Source organism: Phyllopteryx taeniolatus, chromosome 16, assembly GCF_024500385.1.
Source record: "Phyllopteryx taeniolatus isolate TA_2022b chromosome 16, UOR_Ptae_1.2, whole genome shotgun sequence".
Classification (NCBI taxonomy): Eukaryota; Metazoa; Chordata; class Actinopteri; order Syngnathiformes; family Syngnathidae; genus Phyllopteryx; species Phyllopteryx taeniolatus.
Genome location: NC_084517.1, coordinates 4,908,691 through 4,933,761, shown reverse-complemented (window position 1 = coordinate 4,933,761; position 25,071 = coordinate 4,908,691). Strand labels below are relative to the sequence as shown.

The 25,071-nt window shown below is 42.0% G+C and overlaps 1 protein-coding gene across 28 annotated transcripts in view; it reads left to right on the top strand.

Moving 5' to 3' along the window:
* LOC133465957 (RNA binding protein fox-1 homolog 3-like) overlaps positions 1-25,071 on the top strand; it is a 350,051-nt gene that overhangs the window by 231,718 nt on the left and 93,262 nt on the right. The window contains exon 1 of one of the 28 annotated variants that reach the window (XM_061749171.1): positions 9,549-9,914. The exons of 26 other annotated variants lie outside the window; for them this stretch is intronic. In XM_061749171.1, the coding sequence (XP_061605155.1) occupies positions 9,789-9,914 (126 nt within the window). In that variant the 5' untranslated portion in view covers positions 9,549-9,788. Of the gene's footprint in view, positions 1-9,548; positions 9,915-25,071 lie in introns of those variants that run through there. One more of the 28 variants, XM_061749186.1, reaches the window with a different exon arrangement.

The window sequence follows — 25,071 nt, the reverse complement described above, 5'->3', positions numbered from 1 at the left end:
TTCTGTCAAGGCCTATAAGGTTCCGGCTCTGCCTGATGTCGAAGTATGTCAGGCCTACATAAAGTCACGGTGACAAGACCAAGAGGGGGGTTATCGAGGTTAAGGTTGTTGGTATTTACACATGAATTGAAGCTACTTGTTGTTTTACCAAGTGCTTCTCTTGTTATCACATTAATAAAGTTGAAGAATAGCAGATCAGTGGCGGTCTTCACCGGTCTTGTCGGAAATCCTGAGTCCGGCCAGTCCGAGTCCGAAACAAGACCAAGACATCAAATTAAATGTGGTCTCGAGACGGGTCTCGACACCAACACCAGTCTTGAGTGTTACAACACTACACAACACTCCGGCTCCGGCTGACATGAAGGTAATTTAGCTCCACAAAGTAGGAGGAACCACCGGTGGACTTGGGCTTGATGTCAAGGTAGAATCCAGTGGTGACATCATCAGTTGTTTGCGCTATTGGAGTGTAATGGAACATTTTGTTAGGTGCCATAATGTCTGACAAGGAAGCATTTAGCCCCACATACTGTAAGGTTATATGAACCAGTGGTGGATTGACAACATGAGATACCATTAAGTGTGGAATATTTGCTAGTTTCAGGCGCTGGTTCTTTCTTGTTCAGAAAGACAATATACAATGGGATGACAAATCTACTACAAACACGTGTCAAACTATGGCTTTCATGAGACCTTTATAGCTAAAAACACAACTGGATGCTAACGGGAGCGTCATGCTTCATCGTCACGATTGTGTCTCATTTTTGTTGTGGTTGTCGCTCACGTTTATTTCGTGCTTTCAAGTAGATGTTTCTCCATTGTTAGCATGGCACTAACCATTAAGCATAGTTAAGAACTGTTAACATCGAGCTAACCACAGCCTCTAGCTGTGGCCAAAATCTTGAATACGCTTTCTAGCAACCACTAGGTGGTTGCTAGCGATGGCTGGATGGATGGATGAATGGATTAATAAATGGATGGATTTCTTATTTATTTATAAGGGAAATTAACTGTTCCAGTAGTATACACAATGCAAAAAAAAACCCCAAAAACAAGGCAAAGTAGGCATGCTGGATTACTAATAACATGAAAAATATTAGACATAGTTTCCATAAGTCTTTTTCTTTTTTTATACAGAAATAAAAGGTCATCATTCCAGTGTAGTCTGCACCTACTAGCGACTTTGCTGAATTGCTAACCGTGTTGACGAAGCTCCATCTCGCCCACGTCGGGGCCAACGCTAGCAGCGCTAGCGTGACTCGGCCGCGCACTGATGCTCGAGCAGCAGGCTGTAAGCATTTGAAAACGTCCTCATATGCTGGCGGCGCGGCGCCGTTGGGCGATGGCCACAGCCTAGCTGCTGATCCCAGCAACGGGCACATTAGTCGGCCATAAAAGGGAGCCGCCATTGCGGGACGGGGGCGGGACCAAACATATGAGGATGAATGACGCCACATAAAAGCCACGTTCTGTTTCCAAAGCCATTCGCGGTGGGGCGAGAGACACCGACACGTCCTGAAAAAGAGAAAGAGCGAGGCCCGGCCGGAGCTAACACCGGGGAACGGATACCGGCTCACGCTTGCACTTCCTGCCTGCGCTGTCCATTTAATCAACATTTTTAATTAATGGAGCAGACGATGAGGGAGCTTGCCACCTCCTGTTGGCAAGAGCAGATGAATGCGCCTCGTACCACGCCACCGCCATTTTGTGTACACATCGTACAATGATGTCGACGTCAGAGGCGCTCGACCCCTCATCACAACATCAAGTACACCGGATGCTAAAAGGACCAAATTAATACAGTGACCTAGTGAGTTGGGTTGCGTGAGTTGTGGCCTACAGCAGTTGCATTTATGTGTTTGACATTTAGTTTAAGCAGCAACTGGCTACTGCACTGCATCGTGGGATTTGACGTGTCGGCTCCTTGTGGACTAAGAGGCTGATTTACAAAAGGATTTCACTCGCAAAAACGGGCCCATACCAGGCATACACAGGATTACGTCTGCCAAACACCATAAATTGTTGCGCAGTTCATTTTGTACATTTTGGAAAGAGTGGATGCAAATGCATTAATTTAGCAGGCACAATGTGAATGATCAAACATGAGACGAATTGTGATGGCTGATTTTGCGTCATTGATTAGTGCGTCTGAAAGGCAGGTGTGAATCAGCACGCAATGCGGTGAGAGGCCGCAAGGAGAACTATTCCAGTTATGCAAACATTTTCTAAATGCGAGATACAAAACAAAAAAAACGTTGACATAACATCTATTCGGCAATGCAATTTTCCAGTTGTTGAATGATGTAAAGGGCTGACTTGGAGCCAGTCACAAGAAGGAGTCATGCCATGTCAACTATCACAAAGCTCGGCATCAAACCTGCATTTTTGTACCTTTGGTCATTTCAGCGCACTGTGACAATTGACACGTGCATCGAATTTCCACGTGACAAGTTATATGAAACAGAACATGGCATTTATGGTTGCTGGCTTCCCCAAAATTACTGCAACAGTTTACCGTAACTCAGTCATGTTTGTTTGTCTTCCACTCGCACTTCCAGTTCCATCACTTCAAACTTCATTTTTCCGCTTGTGGCTCTCGCTCAAGAATGTCCCTTCCTGAAAACCCTCAGCAGGACCTTAAGCTCCAAACCCTTAATTAGAGAGGTATCCACTATTTTAAACCTGTGTAGCAAAAGTGCACACAATCTGTCAGCGTTAACACGCAATTTAGCACCCGCTTATTGGGATTTTATTAAATCAGGACCTAATGCTTGTAATGCGTCTTATTGTTGTAAGACAATACGAACACAAGCAGTGGTGTTTTAGTGGGCTGTATTGTTAAATGTAGGGTCTAAATATGCCCAGGGTTTGCTTTTCTTTGTGCTTTCATGATGCTAACCCCCTCCCACCCATGTCCCCGTGGCCCCCACGGCGCTGCCTCCTTATTCTCCCCGTGAGCTCAAAGTGAAGAAATCATGAAGGAGAGCTTTCATTATTATTCCTTCAAACAAACATCCCTGGCGCCTCACGTCGTCCTCAGGGTCACGGTCCCCCATCCTGCAACGTATCAAGCTACATATAAAAAGCCCTACCCCCCTCACTCGCGTCCGCACGCATGTGTAGCTTAGTTATCTGCAAGAAATACGACACAAGCTTTAATTAGGGGGCCGCCATGACATCTCATCAGTGGACCTTTAACGAGAACGTAACCTCCCCTTTTCAAATGTACCCTCTCAACCCCCTACACCCCACCCCTGGGCATCCTGGTGCCCCCGCTTGGCACTGCTGAAATGCCAGATAATGAGCAGGCTTGTCAGGTGGGGGGGGGGGGTGCGACTTGAACGCCGCAACTCCGCGAGCCCGCCGTCTTCTTCTACTTCTCCCCGACACCGACGGCTGGGGATTCGTTGGAAAACTTTGGAAAAATCAAAGCCCCTTCCCTCGGAAATGCACTGACACGTTATCAGCTAAAAGACAACACGTTGAAAAACATCTTTGAAGGAGACATGTAACTTTTACTTTTGAATGTCTTGTATTCAAATTTCTGCGTCTGGAGCGCTTGCCAAACCGTCGACGGTGGAATTCAACCTTCGCTTGTGAATCTTCAATTGGCTGACTCATTCTGAAAATGATAAATAAATACATGTTCACATAATTGAATGAATAACGGTGAAGACACAACAATTTATGCTACCTTGGTTTTATATGGCTAAATGTCTCCCATGCAGAAACAACCGGTCTTTTTTTCAAAAGGTTATTGATGATTTACAATTTTGGGCATTCATAGTAAAGGCAATCCATATTGACAGAGCAAATAGTGGTGGCCCATTGAAGTACAGTATGTTAAGTATTTTATCATCGGCAAGACAAAAGTGCATAGAAAGACATACATATATAATAAAATCTAATAATCTGATTAAAAAATGTAATGTAATAGCTCAAATTAGCATTAGTTCACAGTAATACCACAATTAGAAAAGCAATTTAGTTGTTTTGTGGTTCAACCTGTTAGAAAGCGGTTGTCCGGATGACACAGTGAAGTCGTACACCACAAACTGCACCTGCAATGATCAACATTGTTAAGTTAAGAATGAAAAGATAGCAGCCGTATTGTTTTGTAAAGGCTTTGAAAGGTTTGATCGCATGGCGTATTGGCTCTCATTAGCTTGCGTACCTAATTAAGGGGCCTGTGAGTGTATCTTATTGCATCTTGCAGCATATACGAACAAGTCAATAAGAAACGAGAAAATTAAACGACATTAACTACTGACTTCGATACTTTAGAGAGACAAAAAATACATAAATAAATACATTTAAACTGCTGAACTTTGTTGTTTTGTTGTTGTTGTGCTCAGCCATTCTTGGTGATTATTATTTTTGCCAGTTGAATGGAAGAGAAGTCTCTTTGGGCTCTATCATACAACCTGGTCTTTATTAAAAATAAATTGCATGGTATGGATTTCACATCTTTCGAATGCAATGAGGGAGTTTAGACATTGAACACAAAAAGCCGCCATACCAGTTAGGATACAAATGTATGGTGGATGTTTTTATCTGTGATCTTTCCAGCATGGTTTCAGAATCCAAAAGGAGTCGATGAAGAGTCGTCACTTACGGTGATTAGGTCCGTATCGATCGTTGACCGGGATTGCGCCGCCAATGTTAAGGTCACTTGGATTATTGCTGACAAGACTTGAACACTTCCTGGCAGAGGAATTGCAAAAAAAAAAAAAAAACTGTCATCGTAACACAATCAGCAAAACAGTGGAACCCCAATCAAGCAATGCCAGTCATCGTTGACCGGGAAAACGCTGACAGTGGTTTGGGTCGCTTGGGTTATGGCTGACAAGGTCTGAACACTTTCTGTCGCACGGAGTGAAAAAGCATTCATCAGAACACAAACAACAACAAAGTCGAACCCCAATTACAGCAATGCTGATCATTGCCGTGGCGATTCGCTGAAATAATAGCGATAAGGACTTGTGCCAATAAACCAAGCGATCGTTCATTGTGTTTCGGAAATCGGTGACGCACGAGCGTTTGAGTCATCGTGAAACAATCAGCAATGTTCAAGTCGTATCTCAAAAATTGTCATGCTGATCATCGGCAGTTTGCCGTGCTGATCACCAGCAAAATTAGAGATGAGGCTAAACCTCGTGATTATTATTCGTTTTTTAATTGCTGAGGCACCACTGTGTGTGTCGTCGTAACGCACATCTGCCACATTTGAGTCGTAGGCCAAAAACAGCAATGCCGATCATCGCCACGTTGGCGATCACAGAGAACAATACCGCTAAGGACTTGTTGTCCCGATAAACCCGGTGTGCGTGTGTGTGTGTGTATACTCGAAACACAATCAGCGAAGTGCGAGTCGTATGCCAATAACAGCGATGCCGATTATTGCCAGGTCACCACGGCAATGACCAAGAATAACAAACAAGAGGAATTTAATTGTCTTTTTGTTTGACTAGCGACGCACAAGTGCATGCATGTGTGGTGTGTCATCAGCAGTTTGTGTGTGTGTTGTCATAACGGATTCAGCGACATTCAAGTCATACGCCAATAACCATGATGCCGATCATAGGTATATTGCCATGGTGATCACCGGAGCACTTGTTGTGCTGGTAAACCCAGTAGTCGTTGATTGTTTCTTTTTTTTTTTTTTTTTTTATATATATTGGCGACGCACCAGCGTGTGTGCGTGTGTGTGATGGCTTTGATTTCATATGACAAAACATGCCGGCAGCCCTCTTTGAAGCGGGCGATCTCGCTGTGCTCATTTGAATTATTAACTGCAGCGACGAGACGCAAAAGAGCGGGAAGAAGGCGGCGAGGTGGCAAGACGGTAGAGACGGGGCTGGAGAGAAGATGGCTGCCGGAGGAGAGCGGATGCGATCCGTGTTGTGGTGGGTGTTCTGATGGCAAGCATGCCTCTGATTTACACACCAAAATGTGTATTTTAAAATTAAATTTTAAGACATTTTAATTTTAAGATAAAAAACTCCAGTTTGACGAAAAAGACATTTTACGAGAAAAAAAATTGTCGCTGTAATATTGACACAAAAAGGTCAATTTTAAAAGTTGTAATTTTATCAGGAAAACATCATCCAGGGAATAACCTGAAAACAATTTTAAAGGAAAAAAATCATATCAGCAATTCCAATTTGCTGAGGAAAACATTTTCATATTACAAGAAAAACAATTCAAGAAGGTAAAAAGTGAAATTTTGCAATCAAAAAGTCTGAATTTCACGAGAAAAAGGTTGAGACAAAAAGTCTACGTTTATGAGAGACATTCAGAATTTACAGGATTTTTCATTTTTTTATTTGTATGGAATTAAAGTCATAATTTAATGGAACGAAATCAACTAGTTTTATGAAGCATAACTGCTATACGTGCTGTAGAATTTACATGTTGGATGTCGTGGCCGAGTGAGCGAGTGAGTCGCTCCTTGTGTTTTCATTTTGTATTTGTGTGTTTGACTCCTTGTGCTATTGAATAAATGGCGGAAGGTGCGTCGACAACCTGGACCAATGCGACGACATCCCAATACCTTCATTGCTCCATTTTTTGTTTGTTTGTTTCCACGTCGTCCAGTTGTGAAGCTCGCTCTTGACAACATTTTCGTTCGCAACACAAAGCAAAAAACAAACAAACAAAAACACCAAGTGACGGTTCCTAACTTGGAAAAGTCATAATCAATGTACCACTCTACTTGTAAACGAGCGGACAAGAATAACCTAGTTTAATGAACCACATGCTACTTCATCGAGTCATTTTCACTTCTATTATGTTGTGCGTTGACCTCCTCATTGGGGGGGGGTCCTTGAAGGCCGAGCGTTCCCACTGAGTGCGCACCATCGCGCCACGTTTTACTGCCGACGTTTTACGACGTATCGATCTCATGCTTATGGCACACGATAGGCGTTGCCCTGGTTACGGGTGCTTGGCAGCCACACGCTCGCCAAAAGAGGGGTCGTCTTCGGCAGCGGCGTCAGATCTTCGTTTAACTCGACATCTAGCCACAAATGTAAACAAGTTGGACTCCCATAATCCGAAAGGAAAATGAGCCTCAAGTGTTTGTTTGGAAGCAAATGGCAGACTTTCTGTGTTTTTATGGTTATGATTTCTTGAGACTTTGCTCATGGCAGACACGCCGACCAAATTTCATGCTGCTAAATTGAACCAGCTTCGAGTGCCGAATTTTCAAAACATTCAAAGAAACCCTGAAAATTGTCAAAATGATTCTAAAATGTTTGATTCAAAGCAAAATGGCAGACTTGTTGTGTCTTTTCAGTCATGGCTTTTGGAGACTTTTTTTTTTGCTGTGTTTGCTCATGATAGACATACTTACCAAATTCCATTACTTACCAAATAATTAATGTTTGGCGCAGATGAAAATGTTCACCACCAGCATGAACACACCTGCAAAATGTCATTTGAAAAAAAAAAAAAAAAAAACATTTTCAAATTCCATTTTTGATTGATTGATTGATTTGCACTCAGACTAAGACTGATGATGAAATGACACCAGTAAGAATCCAGAACCCAAACCAAATGGCAGGACAAAGGGTTTTTGCATTTTCTTTGGCATTTTTAACGCTATTATGGCCCGCTTTGGATCACATTGACTGCTGGCATCATCTTCCATATGACTCCATCTTGACCCTTGCTCGCGTCTCCCGGCACTTCCCGTCCGGGGGAGGACGCGATGTATCAGGGTCCAGATAAAGCCAGCCGTGGCCGTAATCAAGCCCAAGTTGTCACCGGATTGCAATGTTGGAGGTCATAAAAGTGTGATGGAAGCACGTCTTTGTGCATTCTCTTTCTCTTTAAAGCGCTATCAAACGGAATGAATGAGGAAAGAGACACATTCAAAGGAAGCCGCCTGTGGGTTTTGGCGATGCCGCGTGCACCGCTCAGTCGAAGCGCAGGCGGAATTTTTTTGTCATGTTCCTGCGAAGGCTTGCTAGTGGTGTATGTATTGGCCTGAATGTCCACTGATTACCACATTCATTAAACCAACTGTCATTAAAGAGATCAGCCAGTGCTGTGAAGTGGTTTAATATGGACGCTTGCAATTTCAGCGAGGGCGCCATGAAAAATGCTCGTCATTTAAGATCCTTTTTTGTCATTTTTCAAGAAAAAAAAAGCAGTGTAACTAGAAAAAGTCAGAATTTTCCAAGGAAAACATATCGTAAGAGAAAATAATTTTTTGGGGAAAATATATCATGTCAGCAGGCAGTTTTCCTGAAGGAAAAAAAAAGGTCTGAACTTAACAAGGCTTAAAAAGCACAATTTTATAGGACACAGAATAAAAAAAAAATAAATAGCAACATTTTATATATCAAAAAAAAGTCAAGAAAAAAATCAGAATTTCAAAGTTAAAAAGATTGTTTATAAAAAAATAATTTTAACAGGAAAAAAAGTTGAGGAAAATGTAGTCAAAATATGAAAACCTTGCAATATGCAGTCACATTTTAACAAACATTTTAATTGTACAAGAAGTGGTTCGGGGATGGACGGAAGAAAAAAAAGGCGTAATTGTGTGAGGAGGAAAAAATATTAGTTTTATCAGAAAAACATCAGAATTTTCAATTTATTATTTTTCATGATTTGTTATGTCATTTTAAATGAAAAAAGGAGTATTGCTACAAAAACGAAGACATTTTAACTACAAGAAAAAAAGCCTAATTTTAGCAAAAAATCAATAAATCTCAATTTGACAAGAAAAAAAAGTGATCCCAGAGAAACAACGGGACAAAATAGTGTATTGTTATTAAAAAAAAAAAAAGTCCTCCTTAAAAATTTGAACTTTACCCCAAAAAATTAATTACAATAAAAGTACAATGAATTTGTATTATAAGATTGTTAAAATTTAAATTTGTACAATGACGACACTAAAGCTGCAATATAAATAAAAACATTTATATGAAAAGTTAAAAAAATCTGAAATTGATCAAGCTTAAACTTCAACCACTTTTTTAAATCGAGCAATGTAAAGTAAAAAAAAAACTATCACTGGACATATTCATTGAAAAATAACGTGCTTTGCTATGGTTCAGATTTTTTTCTCTCAACAGTACATTGAAAAATGCACTGCTAGTAATAATAATAATGTTACTTCTGCATTAAAACGTATCGCAAATTGTCAAGCACTTGTACATACTTCCTATCTGTAATTACCATTGGAACGGCGTCCATAGAGGGCAGCTGTGGGATTACGCTTACATTTTCACGCATAGCATCCAGTGCGAGGCGTGTGTTTTGGAGGTGATGTTGATGTTGGGGGTACCGTGGGGGGGCTGCAATTAAAAAGCAGCGTGCGGCGTCCCGCGAGCAGCTCATGCCTTGGATCAGCTGTTCTAATGTCATTCCCATTCCCCGACCGTTTGATGTCGGAATCCACCGGGGACTTCATCAGTAAGACCCCCCCCCCCCCTCCCTCACTCTTACAACCCCCTCCCCACAAATGAGCCAACCCCCTGTCGGCACGGCAACCCCTCCTCCTCGGCCGGAGCCTCCCCTTCTGTGTCTCGATGCTTTTGTTGCCTTTTATCGCGCTCAAAGTAAACAGAGTCGCGGCGCGGAATCGAGCGAACGAGCCAGCTAGAGAGATACAGTGAGTAAGGGAGCGAGCGAGAGATCGCGATAAAGGCGGAACGTAAGCGCACATTGCCGTCCCCCTCCAGTAGACGCACAAAAGCCAGGGAAGGGAAATTGAAAAAGGCGAGAAGCGAGTGATCCGAGGACACAGAGAGAGAACGAGAGCCAAAGGATCTCCCGTGTAAATGCGCAAAGCATCCCGTTACCCCACGCTGAGCTCCATGGCCAACTCCGGCTGTCTGCTGCTCTCCGGCTCCGGGATGCTACCGCACTCACTTCAGTGTCCCCCCGCCTTCCTCTACCTGCCAGAGGTAAGAATTCTTCCTTCTACTCCCTCTCTGATGCCTTTAGCCTTCCTTTTGTAGCAAGCCTCTGGTTTTGTCCCGTCCACTCCTTAACTGCGTAGCGGGACAGCAAGCACTGGTTACATCTCATCTATGACATAAGTCATCCTGACAGGAGACTTTTTCCCCAACTTGCCTGGAGTGAGGTCGAGATTTTTGCATTACCTCACATGACACGCCTCCTCCAAGGGATTTACAAGCGGGGGTCCCGTCACTTGTGCTAAATTACAAGTGGACGCTGCAGCGGTGATAAAACTCTTTCGGCTCTCGCTTTGATCCCTTCGGTGCCGCGACGGCAAAATTCTTTTTATCTCATGTTAGGACTTGACAAACTGACAAATATAAACATTTGACTTCCTCCCCCTGCTTTGGGTCTTAATTTCCAATCTAATCTTTTCATTTCGTAAGTAGGCGATTCCCAAAGGTGGCATAACAAGGAGTTTGGTGCATTGCAAAGACGATGTGCGTTGCTGCTTTGTCATTTGGAATTTTCGTCGTCTTTCCATACTTTCACATTTCTCAATTTCCAGCCTAATCTTTTAGTTTTGTGTGACAAGGAGATTCCCAAAGGTGGCATAGGAGGGAGTTAGATGTGTTTTGATTCATTGGCTTGTAGAGCGTGTGTATTTTGTTTTTTAAGCTTCGTTTTTTTATTTCCCACATTATCTTTTAGTTTTGCGCAACTGAGAGGTTCCTCAAGGTGGCATAAAGAGGAGTTTGCAGTGTTTAATTTCTGGGTTGTCGATGTGTATGCTACTACTTTGTCATTTTTATTGTGCCCCTGCGACTCCTCACTCCTCCTCCACCATGCAGTTATATACCTTTCGCCCTCGTTAATTTCCCACCCAATCTTCTATCTTTGCGTAACCTGGAGATTCAAAAAGGTGGCATAACGAGGAGTTTGCTTTGATTGGTTGCCTTGTAGACCCTACGCGTTGCGGCTTCATCATTCATAATTGTTTCGCTCATCCTTTTCCTTGTCATCCTCATTTTTTCTGCTTATTCTTTTAGTGTTGTGCATCGAGGAGATTCCTTCGGATGGCATGATAAGGAGATTGGTGTGTTCCATCGGTTGGCTTGTATGTGGTGTAGGTTGCTGCTACGTCATTTGGAATTCTCCGCCTTCACCGCTCTTAATTTCCTGCCTAATCTTTTAGTTTTGCGTTACCAGGACATTCCCAAAGGTGGCATAATGAGGAGTTTGGTTTGTTGGCTTGTCTGTGTGCATCGCTGCTTCATCGTTTTGGAATTCTCCTTCTTCTGCCACTGCTTCAGCCTTCATAATTTCACACCAAATATTCTCATTTTACACAACCTGGAGATTCCCAAAAGTGGCCTAACAGGGAGTTTGATGCATTTCCTTTGCTGGCGTGCATAGCTGCGTCATCATTTGTAATAGTCACCCTCCACCTCCTCGTCCTCCTCCTCCATGTTTCCCACCAAACCTTTTAGTTTTGTGTATCAGGGAGATTCCTGAAGGTGGCATAACAGGGAGTTTAATGGGTTTGATTTGTTGCCATAAAGACGTGTTGTTGATTCCTCAGTTGGAATTCCCCTCCAGCTTAATGTTTGCGTATTGCATAACTTGGTGATTCCCAAAGGTAGCATAACGGGGAGTTTGTTGCATTTGATTCATTGGCTTGGAGAGTGTGTGTTACTTCTTCCTCATTTGGAATTCTCCTCCTCCTTCCCAAAGGTGGCATAATGGGGAGTTTGGTGTCTTTGATTTGTTGTCTTGTAAACATTTTTCCTCTTGCTTTGGATCTTGGTGTCCTGTCTTATCTTTTAGTTTTCCGTAACAGTGAGATTCCCAAGACAAGGAGTTTGGTTTGTTTGATTTGTTGGATTGTTGACGTAATGTATTTCTGTTTCAGTATTTGTAATTGCTCCACTCGCCCTCCTCCTTCTAAACCTTCCACCATCTCAATTTTCTAATGAATCATTTCGCTTTGAGTAACGTTGAGATCCCAAAGGTGCTATAACGAGGAGTTTGGTGCTTTTGATTGGTGCCCTGTTGATGGTGTGCATTACTGCTTCCTCATTTTGAAAGTCTCCTTCCCTCCCTCTATTATGGACCCATCGCCTTTCTTAATTTCCCGCCTAATCTTTTAGTTTTGCATAACCGTGAGATTTCCATAGGTGGCGTAGCAGGGAGTTTGATGCGTTTGAGTCATTACCCTGCTAAATCTTTTTGTTTTGTGTAATCTGGAGTTTCCCAAAAGTAGCACAACGAGCATGGAGTTTGGTGCTTTTGATCAGACCGTGTGCGTTTCTGCAACAGCTTTGGTTCTTAATTTTGCACCTAATCTTTTAGTTTTACTTAACTAGTAAATTGCCAAGGATGGCGTAACGGGGAGTTTGTTTGATTCATAATTTTGATTTCTCCAACTGCTATTCCACCATTGAGGTATGCCCTCATTGTGGTTCCTAATTTCTCACCTCATCTTTTACTTTCGTGTAACCGGGAGAGTCCCAATGGTGGTATCAAAGGGAGTTGTGTGTGTTTGATCGGCTGGCTTGTTGCTGCTTCATCATTCATTAACTGTCCCCCTCGTCCTCCTTGATACTCCGCCTCATCTTTTAGTTCATGTAACCGTGACATTCCCAAGAGTGGCATATCAAGGATTATTGTGTTTTTGATTTTTGCATTGGTACTTCCTCATTTTGGAATAGATTTTTGATTGCTGCTTCCTCATTTTGGATTTATTTTCCTCTCCCTTTGTTACTGCCCCATCCCCTCTCTTAATTTTACATGTAATCTTTCAGTTTTCCGTAACCTGGAGATGCCCAAAGGTGGCATGACAGAGAGTTTTGGGCATTTTAATTGCTTTGTAGACTATGTGCATTTTTCCTCCTGCTTTGGTTCCTAATTTCCCTTCTAATTTTTTTGTTTTACTTAACTTACGAATAAAGATTCTCATCAGCAGCAAAACGGGAAGTTGGGTTTGTTTTAATCATTGGGTTAAAAAGGGTGTGCATTATTCCTCCTCTGGTTTCTAATTTATTGCCTAATCTTTCGGTTTTGCGGAACTGAGATTCCCAAAGGTGGCATAACGAGGAGTTTAGTGCCTTTGATTTGTTGGACGTGTATGTTGCTGCTTCCTCATTTGAAATGGTCCCACTCCTCTTCTCCTTGTTTCCTCCCTAATCGTTTAGTTATGCATAACCTGGAGATTCCTGAAGGTGGCATAACGAGGAGTTTGGTGCGTTGCCTTGTAGACTGGTTGTGTTGCTACTTCGTCATTTGGAATTCTCCTACTCTTTCTACCCCACGGCCCTCCTCAATTTCCTAACTAATCGGGTTTTTTTTTTTTTTGCATAGCAAGGAGATTCCCAAAAGTGGCATAACAGGGAGTTGCCCCCTGCCCACCACGCCCTATCATAATTTTTCTTTATTGATTAAATTTTGATAACATTAAATGTTAAATGTGCAAACCAAAGAAATTCTTTGACATCGTCATTCCAAGTGTTCACCTTCCTTCTTGTTCCATTTCATAGAAATAAAGCTCCAACTTCCGATGCGTCATCTTCTTTGGCGGTGCCTGTCGTTTTTTTTTTTCTTCTGGCGGAGAATCCTTGCTGCACCACAAAAACGGGAAACGACCCTGTGAGTCACACTCGGCGTTCCCCGACCGCTCCCCACGCTCGCTGCTTTTCATTCCTGGGATGCCGTCTGCCGTGCAAACCCTCACTGCCTCCCTCTCCCTCCATCTGCCTCCCTACTGCCCTCCCTCGCTCACTCGATGCGACGGCGTGAATCCGTGGAGAATGTACAGTAGAAAGGGTGGGGGGGGGGGGGGGGGGGGGTGTCGTTATCTAGCCAGGCTGCGTCGCACTTTGTTTGCATTCCAAATGCTGCCTTGTGTGAAGTAGGCCTATTTTACGTCTTACTATTACTATTAGTGTAAATATGGTGGCCAGACTGGGGTCGATCACATGATCTTTGATGTTCTTTGTAGCTGGGTGTGTGAAAGGTACCAACACAGAAAGAGGGGACAACAATGTTGTGTCTTCGAAGGTAGCTCATGCCACTTTGTGTGTTTGGGGGCCATAAATCCTTTTAGACTGCTCCTCAAAGTGGTATTTTCCTAGTTTTTTCCCTGTGATTCTGCTTTGTATGAAAGGTACCAACCCAGAATTTTGCGATGGTAATTGTGTGGCTTTGGAGCTAATAACATAGAGTACAGAAATAGAGGAATGCGATGGCAGGGGTGTGCAGTTTAACACCCAAAACACAGTTCACTGCCCAATTGTCACCCTACGAAAAGGCAGTGTCGCTAGGTTCTGTGTGAAAGGTACTCACACAGAATGGAGGGACGACAATAACTAACACCACTCAGTATGTTTGCATTATCAATTGGCAGTCACTTTTCTGTGTGAAAGCTACCAACATAATGGAACGCTGGAACGTCCCTGGTGTGTGAAAGTGTACAGGAACATTACACCTTGCTGGGTTCTGTGTGAAAGGTACCAACACAGAAGGGTTGGTGGGGTGGGTGATGGAGGGGGACGGGGGGAGGGGAGCGTTGAGGGCAATTTTTATCTAATTTTGTAGGTAGCTAACACCGTTTGGTATGTTCACACTGTTAGTCAAAGCCGCCTTATTCCCGGCTTTTCCCCTATTGTTGATGTGCTGTGTGAAATGTACCAACGCAGCATTTAGCTGCCTGTGCCTTTCACACAGTCACTGTTTTATTCATCATACCAGTCACGGATCTGTTGACCTGAGATCGAGTTGTTGTGTGAAAATATATGATAATATTCCACCTCAGTGGGTTCACTGTGAAAGGCGGTTTCGCACACACTGGGTGAAAGAAGCTCCAGACCGATGTTCTCGGCTTGTGCAGCTTTCCCGTGTCGTGGTTTGTTACCGGTTTAGTGGGGGGTTTACTTATTGCTTGAAGGGACGGTTGTTAATGTTTGTCGCCACTGTAATCCGTCCAGAATTCTTAACGTCTGCAATCAGTAACTTCAGGAATCCGTAACGTATCCCGCCAGCTAAAATTTATGTGCAGTAACAAACCACGATGCGACGGGTTCACGTCAGCCGATGCAAGTTGAGGTCGTAAAGCTGTTGCGTCTGTAACCTAAATCCATTATGTGCGTTATTTAATGTCCGTAACATCCGGAATCACACCTCCAGTCTAAACACGGCCCACCAAACATCCAGAGTAGATGAAGCAAAACTCTTTGTCTGTAACCTGTATTTCTAACTTCCTTAACCGGTAACGTCCGTAATCGGTAACACTCCCTGCGAAACATTAAGTGACATTATGTGACATCATCTGGGGGAAGTCAAGGATGTGAAACTGTTCGGTCTACAGCCAATGCCCAGAGCGTTTGTAATCCGTAACATCCGTAAAACGTAACGATCATGATCCGTAACATGACACACAAATGTGACGTCAAGTCGAGGACGTGAAAATGTTCAATCTGTAGCCTCTATACCTAATGTCCGTAATCACTAATGTCTATAACATCTGCAATCTGTAACGCGACCTACCAAACATCCGGTGACAAGGACATTAAACCATTCCATCTCTAGCCTTTATCCATAACGTCTGTTATTCGTATCATCTGTAATTTGTATCTTCTTAGAAACCAAAACGCGCCCCACCAAGCATCCGTTGCCCTCACAAACGATTACATGGAAATGTGACATCATCCTGCACAAATCCAGAACCTGAACACTCTCTGTAGCCTGTATCTGTAATGCTGTCATTTGAAAGTCCGTTATCTGTAATTGGCCCTGCCAAAGATCTGGTGACGTCGTCCTGCACAAGTTGAGGACATAAAACCCTTCTGTCTGTAGCTTGTATCCATAGTCTCTAATCCATAATGTCCGTAATAGCCGTAATCTGGAACACTCCCACCAAACCTTAACAAACCATGACACAGAAATGTGATGCCATCCAGCGCAAATCCAAAATACGAAACTGTTCGATGTGTAATGTTCTAAATGCGTAACGCACCCTGCTAAACATCAGGTGCCATAACAAATCATGATGCAGAAATATGATCTCATCCTGCGCACGTCGAGGATGTGAAACTGTTGTGTTTGTGGTCTGTAACCGTAACATCCGTAATCCGTAGCATCCGTAATATCCTTTATCCATAACACTCCCTGCAAAAGATCTGGTGCTTTAACAAACCACGACATGGAAATTCGACGTCATCCCGTCCAAATGGAGGACATGAAACTGTTCTGTTTGTAGCCTTTATTCGTAACATCCATAATCCAAAACGTTTGTAACCAGTAACACACCCTGCCGAACATCCATATCGTCCATTTGCCTTCTTTCGCTTCCTGTTTGGAATTTGTATCATTACTTCCATTGATTCAGTTCAGACCGTGATCACACCTTCACCAGGAGAACCACGGTGACTTCGGATAGCAAAGGAGGCAGCGTTGGTGGTCTTGTGAGGCCGTGCTAACGCTAATCACAGCATCCCTTCTTTCTTGGGGGGTTAATTACAGCAGGCCGAGCTATGCTACTGACAGCAGTAAATGGCGACGGCATCCGGGGTAGGTCTAATGCGTTTTTGTCGCTACGCGAGCTCTCGTTAGCATCGTCCGGTCGAGCTGGAGATGAGTTTCAGGAATGAGCCCCAGCCTTGCCGGCCCCTCGAATGGGACTGGCTGCCCACCACCCCCACCCCCTCGCCAGACCCCTGGGAAAAGGGTTAACGCATTGCAGTTGATTCTGTTTCAATCTTCCGCCAGAGAGTCCAATTCTCGGCCGAGACGTGGCACACTTTACTTATTGAGCAAAAGGCCCACGTGTCAAATAAAGGCGCAGCACACCGCCGCCTACCTAACACCCCCCCCCCCCCCCCCCCTTCCGCCCCTGCACAACTCCCCGCACTCTACTCTCGCCTCTGAAAATAGTGATAAAGCGGTGTGGAGACGTCACTTAAGCAAGCAACAAACGTTCTGCATTACAATTAGATGTACTCTTTTTTAAATTTTATTTTAAATAGAGCTCTTTAGAATCCCTCTGTAAAAGCATGCTAAGGTGGTTAATAGCAGTAGCTCCAACCATGACCATGGGTCAAATTTTCACAGGCAATAGAGAGAGAGACTATACATTCGATGCTTTCGACACACTTCTAATAGTTCCAGCAATTATCTTTGAAAAGCTCCATTGCGCCAGCTGACATGCTGTTTAAAATTGTTACCTTCTCTCCACCAATGATGGAATAGTGTTTAGCGCAAATGAAAAACCATTTGTAACGTTCAAACTCTCGAAGAATCGGTTCCAATTTTAGCTTTAGAAGCCAACAAAAAATAGCTGTTACAGTGAGGTGAATTAATTGTCACTAAATGTATGCTAAGATTGCCTAATAAATAACATTTTATCGTGGCCATGTGTCAAATTTCTACATACAATTATTGCAGAGAAATCATTTGACAAACTGCTCAAAATTCTAGCACATGAAAACATGACCTGCTGTGTTGCACTAGCTGACATGCTAACAAGTGTTAGCGGTGGAAATAGTTTCCTTCAGTTTAGCATCATTTAACAAAACTGCAGGAATGTTTCGTGCAAATGAAAGCACTTTTTTTTTTTTTACTATTTGTTATTCGCATGAAGAAGAAGCTAGGAATGACTTTAGTTGTATACACAACATTCACAAATGCTCAAAAATGCGAGCCGCACCGTTGCGCTAGCTGACATGGTAACTGCTGCTGACAGTGAAAAAACTTCCCTTGTGTTCAGCATCATTTGACAAGAGCAAGTAAAACACATTTTGAAGCCACTTACCAAACAATCTGGACCAACTTTAAAGCTAAGATACCAGCTAACACACATTTCTGCGTTAAGATTGCATTGCTCTCTAAAACAGCTTTAAATAAGACATTTACCACATCCAAATGTATTCTTATAGCACAGAATGTCTTTGAATGAGACACAACTGTTGTCCAAAAAAACCCATTTCAAATCTGAGTCATTTTTCTGCGCTAACCTGCTAAGTGTTGTTAGCAGTGAAACTGGTGCCCTTCTGTTCTGCATCATTTGTCAAAAGCAAATAAATGCAATAAAAAAGGGCAAATTCTGAGTGCTGTTGAACAAGCATAATGACTTCAATTATGAATATGCTTTTCCACCAATTTTTTCAAACATTTGATCCCCCTTGAAAAGCTTGTAGCAGTATTCCTGGTGTGTTTGCAGACTACATTTGGACCAGGTTGACTAAGTTTGTCCTCTTAAACAGCTGATTCACGGCGGCGGCGCAACAAAGGCGGCGGTGTGCCTGATTGAAATGTTTTCTCGCTTGTCGCCGCCCCGGAGGGAGAATTGTAAATCACAGCTCAGTCGTTTGGATTTTGAAATTTCATTTGGTATGTGAGCGAGCGAGCAAGCGAGTGGAGTTCCTCCCCCCGCCCCCGAAGGCTAGCCGCCATCCCCGCCGCCACCACCGTCTTACCCCACTAGACATTTACGAATTGAACAGAATTACATTTGTTTCCTGCGCACAACAATGCCACAAACACATTTGTATGTGTGTGTGTGTGTGTGTCTGTGTGTGTATATAGGTGGGGGATGTCAAAATTACAAAAAGAAAGAGCGAGGCGGGGGCCCACTTCACCTTGTGTTTAGAAGCGTGCTACAACTAATTCAATCCAGGGCAACATATGCCAAGCAGTTCACCATATTTAGAGAAAAATAAACAGTCAAATCTGAGTTTTGCCTTATTGGTTATAATTAGTACTATATCTCAATTTAAAAATTACTGATATTTTAGTAAAATACAACTTAATTTTTTTTTTTCATAAAAAAATTGTAGCACATCTTTTCACATTTAAATGTATTTACAATGTTATGAAAACACCTTACAAACTGTCATTTAACATATTTTACATTAAAATAGTATTTTCAACAAAGTGTGGTATCGTGCCAACTTATTTTTGAAATGTTTTTACGACATTCAAATTTGCAATTATTCATGACAAATGTTTATTAAACTTCTTGACATTAAAAAATATTTAAGAGTAAAAAGTATTATATCTTGTAATATGAAACAATCTTTAAAAATGTATTTTATGATTTTATTTTTAAATTTCAAATTTAAAGTTTAATAAAAAAAAAACTGACAAACTGTCACTGACCGTTTTTTTTATTCATTTACAATTTTAATTAAAAGCGTCCAATATATTTTCTAACTTTTTTTTTGCATTTTACAAAGATATTTAAGATAAAGTATATCTTCTAAAATTCAAATATATTCACTATTCATTATATGATTTGTTTACATTAAAAATTGTAAAATAAAGTATGATATCTTCTACAACTTAAACTTTTAAGTTAAAATAAATAGTGATAACATTCACATTTGATGACAATTTTTATTAAAAAAAAATTCATGAAAATTGTTCATTAAACCTTAACACCTAAAAACTGAAGAAATAAGTATATTTTGTAAAAGTCAACCGATAAAATTTTATATCATGTAACAGTCCAGTTTATTTACACTTTTAATGGAAAACATCGGAGTGACAAATCTTCATTAAATCTGTTTTTTAAAAAATTATTAATTTTGATTTTAAAAAATTGCACATCAAACACTTGTAACGTTCAACTACAAAGGGTGTTATAGCTTGTAACATTGACAAATAATCTATAATTTTAATTTTAAAAATTGCTGGCAAACGTGCATCATTTTTTCACATTTGAAAAATATTTTTAATAAAGCTTGATCTTGTAACTTGTAGAAAAATACTTTATCTTGTGACATTCGACTTTGTTTACAATGTAAATAAAAAACAAGGCAATAATATTTATATTAAAAACATTTGTATAAAAATCTTTATTGGAAGGTGTGCTACTTTTTTTTTTTACATTTTTAATTTTTAATACAAAAAAAAAAAGTGTGTGCTTGTAACCTTTTGATGAGGGCCGTGTTTCATTTTATTATTACATTAAGCGGCGGGCAATTAAAAAATGCACCAGGCCAGACTTTGGATATGGTCTGATGTAAATGTAATTCTGCTCGCTTTACATTCCGTCCGCGTTGCGACTCAACTCGGCGCATCGATGCATGCATATCTCCACTTAGCCGATAATGCTAAACATCTCCATAGCGCGCTAGCCCCCGGAGCGCTGCGCCAACTGCCTGGTGTCGCCTCAATTAGCATGCGCCGCGCTAATACACTTCCACTCACGCAAATGTCCTCACCTCCGTCTTTAATGACTTTTTTCCTCCACTTGGCCCAGGTTTTAATTAGCATGCCTGCTAAACTGGTGCATGTCACGCGGCAATTAGCGTCAAACGCCTCACTGTTTATTCAGCGACGGCGCCGCGTCTTTAACCAGCTTTTTGAACAACAAAAGGCTTCTCAGCGTAGGATTGTCAACACCAAGTCACAGCTCTCTTGTTTTTATATTTCTATTTAGGGCCCAATCAATATACCGTATATATGACAGAAAACTCGGCAATTTTTGCAAGTGCGTCTAGCCTGGTGTGAGTTTATAGATGTGAATTTATGTATTTTAGGCCTCTACAACATTATGCCCCAAAACTTAAAAGTTATGAATTGAACAATAAGTCGGCCACTTTGGTTTAAAGAATTAATTTTGGGTGAATTCATTCTGTAGGAAGTCAGCCATTTTGGTTTGATGTGGCAAATTCCAAGACTTGCCCTGTGGCAAATTGGGACTACGAAATTCACGCAAATGAGCCCCAATTGGGAGCAGTTGTCCTTGATGGATGGGCCATGCGAAATGAAAAAACTAATGCGGGTGGTCCATTGCGTCAAAGTTTGTCGATTGGCCGTGAAAAAGTGGCGCGAGGGCCCGTCGATCACCACTCGCAGCTTTCGTTTTATTTGTTTCCCCCCTACGGCTCATTTCACGCAGCTCAGGGGACATCCTGCCCTTCCTCTTCCACCTCTTCCTCGTCGCGGTTGAATGCACCTCGCGGGCCGCGGGCGAGGTAGCGAGGTAGCGAGGGACGGGATTGGCAACACCGTGACGACAACACGCTCGTACACACGCACACACGCACAAACAAACAAACACACTTACAGTGAAACCTCGCACTTGTTTTTTTTTTCCCCCATCCCTCGCTTTTTAGTGCGACACGTCCTGAGGTTTTCTATTTTGCGGAACGGCAGGCTAACATTGCTAATGCGCGGCATGAACAGCGTGAGGCCAATTATTGCTTGGGCGGCACAGCTGTGATGATTATGTTTGGAATGCGGCGTCGTCGTCCTTCAAGAGCTCGCCGCTCGATGGGGGGAGGGGTGTCTTTAAACCACACCAATGACTCACTTTTTTTCTTTTTTTTTTTAAATGACAGTTATTAGCGCTTTTAAGACAGCCTATGGGTTTTCTTCAACAGCAAAAAATCTTTAAAATGCAGTAAATATTGTCCGATTTTAGTTCATGGGGAATTTCCAGGGGGCCAAAAGAAGATCCTGCCGATGGGATGTCGTATTTTTTTGATCTCCTGAAACCTTCGGGGGTGAGATTTGCAACGTTGAAATTTATCTGATTGGTATCCCCGAACTAAAATGTTCCTGGAACTATATTTATTTTACTTATTGAAGCTTTACTGATCCAGGTGAGGCAATTGAGAAAACGTCATTGAAAAATGGTTTTCAATGATGTCATTACCTTATGTTTTTATAAAGTATAATATGACAGAGTACAATTTTTGGATTTATCCATAAGCTAATTCTTTTAAAAACATTTCAACATGGACGACAAGACACCTGCACACTGTCACACATTGTTCATTAATTGACACACACATTCACATTTAGTGCACACTCTTTCATGAACACACATTGTCACGTTGTTCATTAATTAACACACACTCCGTTACACACTAATTAATGCACGCTAATTAATAGCCACACGCACACAAACACTCCTCTCAATGACATACACAAACACACAGATTAATATGTTTGTGTTTGTCAGTCAGGTGCTTGGATCTGTTCACCCCGACACAAAAAAAATATCATCTTTAATTATTATTATTTTTTCATTATGACAATTTTTTACTGTAATTGTTAATGTTATTGTTATTATTATACCTAATGCACTGTAGCAAATTGGTTTACAAGGAACGCGTGTGCAAGTGGGTGCTTCAATCTGTTGCCGCTGACAACACAAAGGTCACACTGGCATTAATTATCCATCCACCCATTTTCTGAGCCGCTTCTCCTCACTCGGGTCGCGGGCGTGCTGGAGCCTATCCCAGCTGTCATCGGGCAGGAGGCGGGCTACACCCTGAACTGGTTGCCAGCCAATCGCAGGGCACATGTAAACAAACAACGCAGGCACGGGGAGAACATGCAAACTCCACACAGGCGGGGCCGGGGATTGAACCCGGGTCCTCAGAACTGTGAGGCTGACGCTCTAACCAGTCGTCCACCGTGCCGCCGGCATGAATTATCATTATTATTATTTATTTTTGCTTTTCTCCGGGCACTCCGGTTTCCTCCCACATCCCAAAAACATGCATTAATTGGGGACTCTAAATTGCCCGTAGGTGTGAATGTGAGTGCGAATGTGGTTTGTTTGTATGTGCCCTGTGATTGGCTGGCAACCAGTTCAGGGTGTACCCCGCCTCATGCCCGATGACACCTGGGATAGGCTCCAGCACGCCCGCGACCCTAGTGACGACAAGCGGCTCAGAAAATGGATGGATGGATGACTTTATTTTTGCTGTTGTTGCCTGTTTTTCATACATAATGTGCTCAGTCAAGTTCTTATTCATAAAGAAGTTGCATGCACATTGGTGTTTTGATCCCCTACACCGGACAAAGCAAATACCAAGCTTTAATCATGATTTTTTTTTTTTTTTCATTATTAGTTTTTTATTATTACTAGTGTCACTATTGTAATCAATGTCATTGTTATTATTATTGTACAAAAAGCACCGCAGCAAATTATTATTTACAAGGAATTTGGGCGCACGTGCTTTGATCTGTTGCGTCTGACAACAGACGTTACAGTGGCTTTAATTGTTGTTATTATTATTATTATTATTAGTATGCACATGGGTTCTTCGATCGCTGGCTCATAACACCAACAACACACCAGCTTGAATTCGTATCATGACAATTACAGTATTCCAGTTGTTATTACAACTAGTGCACTGGCGCAACGTTACAAGGAAGTTGCGTACACAGATTACGAGGACGTTGCGAGCACATGGGTGTTATGATATGTTGCCCCGGACAACACTTAACAAAAGCCCGGGCTTTAATTATTACGATTACTCTTACTCTTGTTCTATATAGCCCACTGTAGCAGTGTTTCTCTGTCTTCCCATCGGAGTGTTTCTTTCCCTCCCAGAGCCTCTGTTGAAATCACCATTCCTCTTCCGCTTTGTTGTTTCTCCGTCTTTTCCGGAACATAAAAGAACACACACACACAAAAAAAATAATGCGGGATGAAGCGTGTCGGACGCTTTACGAGCAAAATGTTTCGCCTGGTGAACGCAAGAGGCCGGCTTGAATTTTTTTTCGGGAAAAACTACCACGAGCAAAAACAAAATGGATACAGTGTGCCCCTGAAATTTCCAATGCAGTCTGGGGGTGGGAGTTTGACATTTGATTGATGTCTCAAGTGTCCTATGAGAAGTTGTTGTTTGGTTACTTGATTTAAGCCCTTACAATACAAATGGAAATGTATTTAAAATGTATTACATAGTTACGTACTACTAGTACATTCACCATACTTTTACTTTTGTTGATTTTTTTTTTCAATTTGTATTAAATGATTATAGCTCATTTCAACAATGTATTCATTTATTAGAAATATTTGATGTATTTTCTAATATGATTTACTTCCTTGTTTAAGCCTTTTGCCACACAATCAGTAGAATATTCAAACTTCATTTTAAAAAGTGCTGCATTGCATTTACAGACCTTTTATGTTGATCTGAAAAATAATTGATTAGACATTTCAATAAAATAAATGTATTTTAGCTATTTTATGATGTATTTTTTAATGACGATAGGCTTAAAGAAATAATCTCCTAACTAAACTAAGGTAAACTAAGCTTTTATATTATGTCAGGGGTGTCAAACTCATTTTTGTCGCGGGCCACATTTCTCAGATGGCCATTATGATTGTAAAACCATATCAATTAATCGCCTCATCATATTATTACACATAGACAACAAATTGATGGATACTCAGTAGTCAGGATAATGGTTTGTTCAACTATTGTTCAAGTAACTGTAAAAGGGGTTTGGAGGCAAACCATGTTTTCAATAGTTCATTGCTATTTATTACATATGAATATTATACAAAAGTTCGGAACAGATTTAAGCAAGAATCATGGAGGTTGACACACATGATTTGCTTTCGCGGGCCACATAAAATGATGTGGCGGGCCGGATCTGGCCCCCGGGCCTTGAGTTTGACACCTGTGGTTTATGTTAAACACATCCGTGCTGGAAAAACTTCAGATGGCCTCCAGGGGGCGACAGAAGCAGAACTGCGGTGTGTTCCGATGACGCGTTAAATGTTTTTCTTCTTCCGATCAATGGCGATCTTGGTTTGTTGTCGCCATGCTTCTCGTGCCCTAACACCCCCCCCCCCCCCCCTCCCCAGTGCTCGGCATGGGCACCGGGGTGACATGCTGCCCATTTGGGTGCTCGGCAGCGGCTTCTTTCCAACCGCCCACACCCGCATTTTATGCTAATTCCAGCACTTAGCATGCCAATTAAGGAGGAAATGGATAATAGAAGTAAGATAAATATAGATGTTATTTCATACTAGGTGGGCGAGGGGGGCAGAGTGCGAGAGGTGAAGGTCGGTTGTACAAGTTCCCGTAAAGGCATCCTGAGCAGGCATTTGCATACATTCACGGCGGTGCAATTAGAAGCGCGAAAATGAGTCAATAACTTGTCAAAAGGGGGTAAAGTCACGTGGGGAGGAATGGAGGCAGACGTGTGGGGGGTTGGGGGGGGAGTCTTTACTTTGGAGCCTTAACCTTACATTCTGGGGAAAATGCTTCCATCGCCGACATCCACCAATTTACATTTGGACTTATTTTAGGACATTATCCTGGAAAAAAAACTTCTTTTTTTTGTTTTACTGTTGCAAAATTTTGTTTCAATTCGTGGTGGGTTCCCCGCGCCAGTACTTTTGTTTGTTTT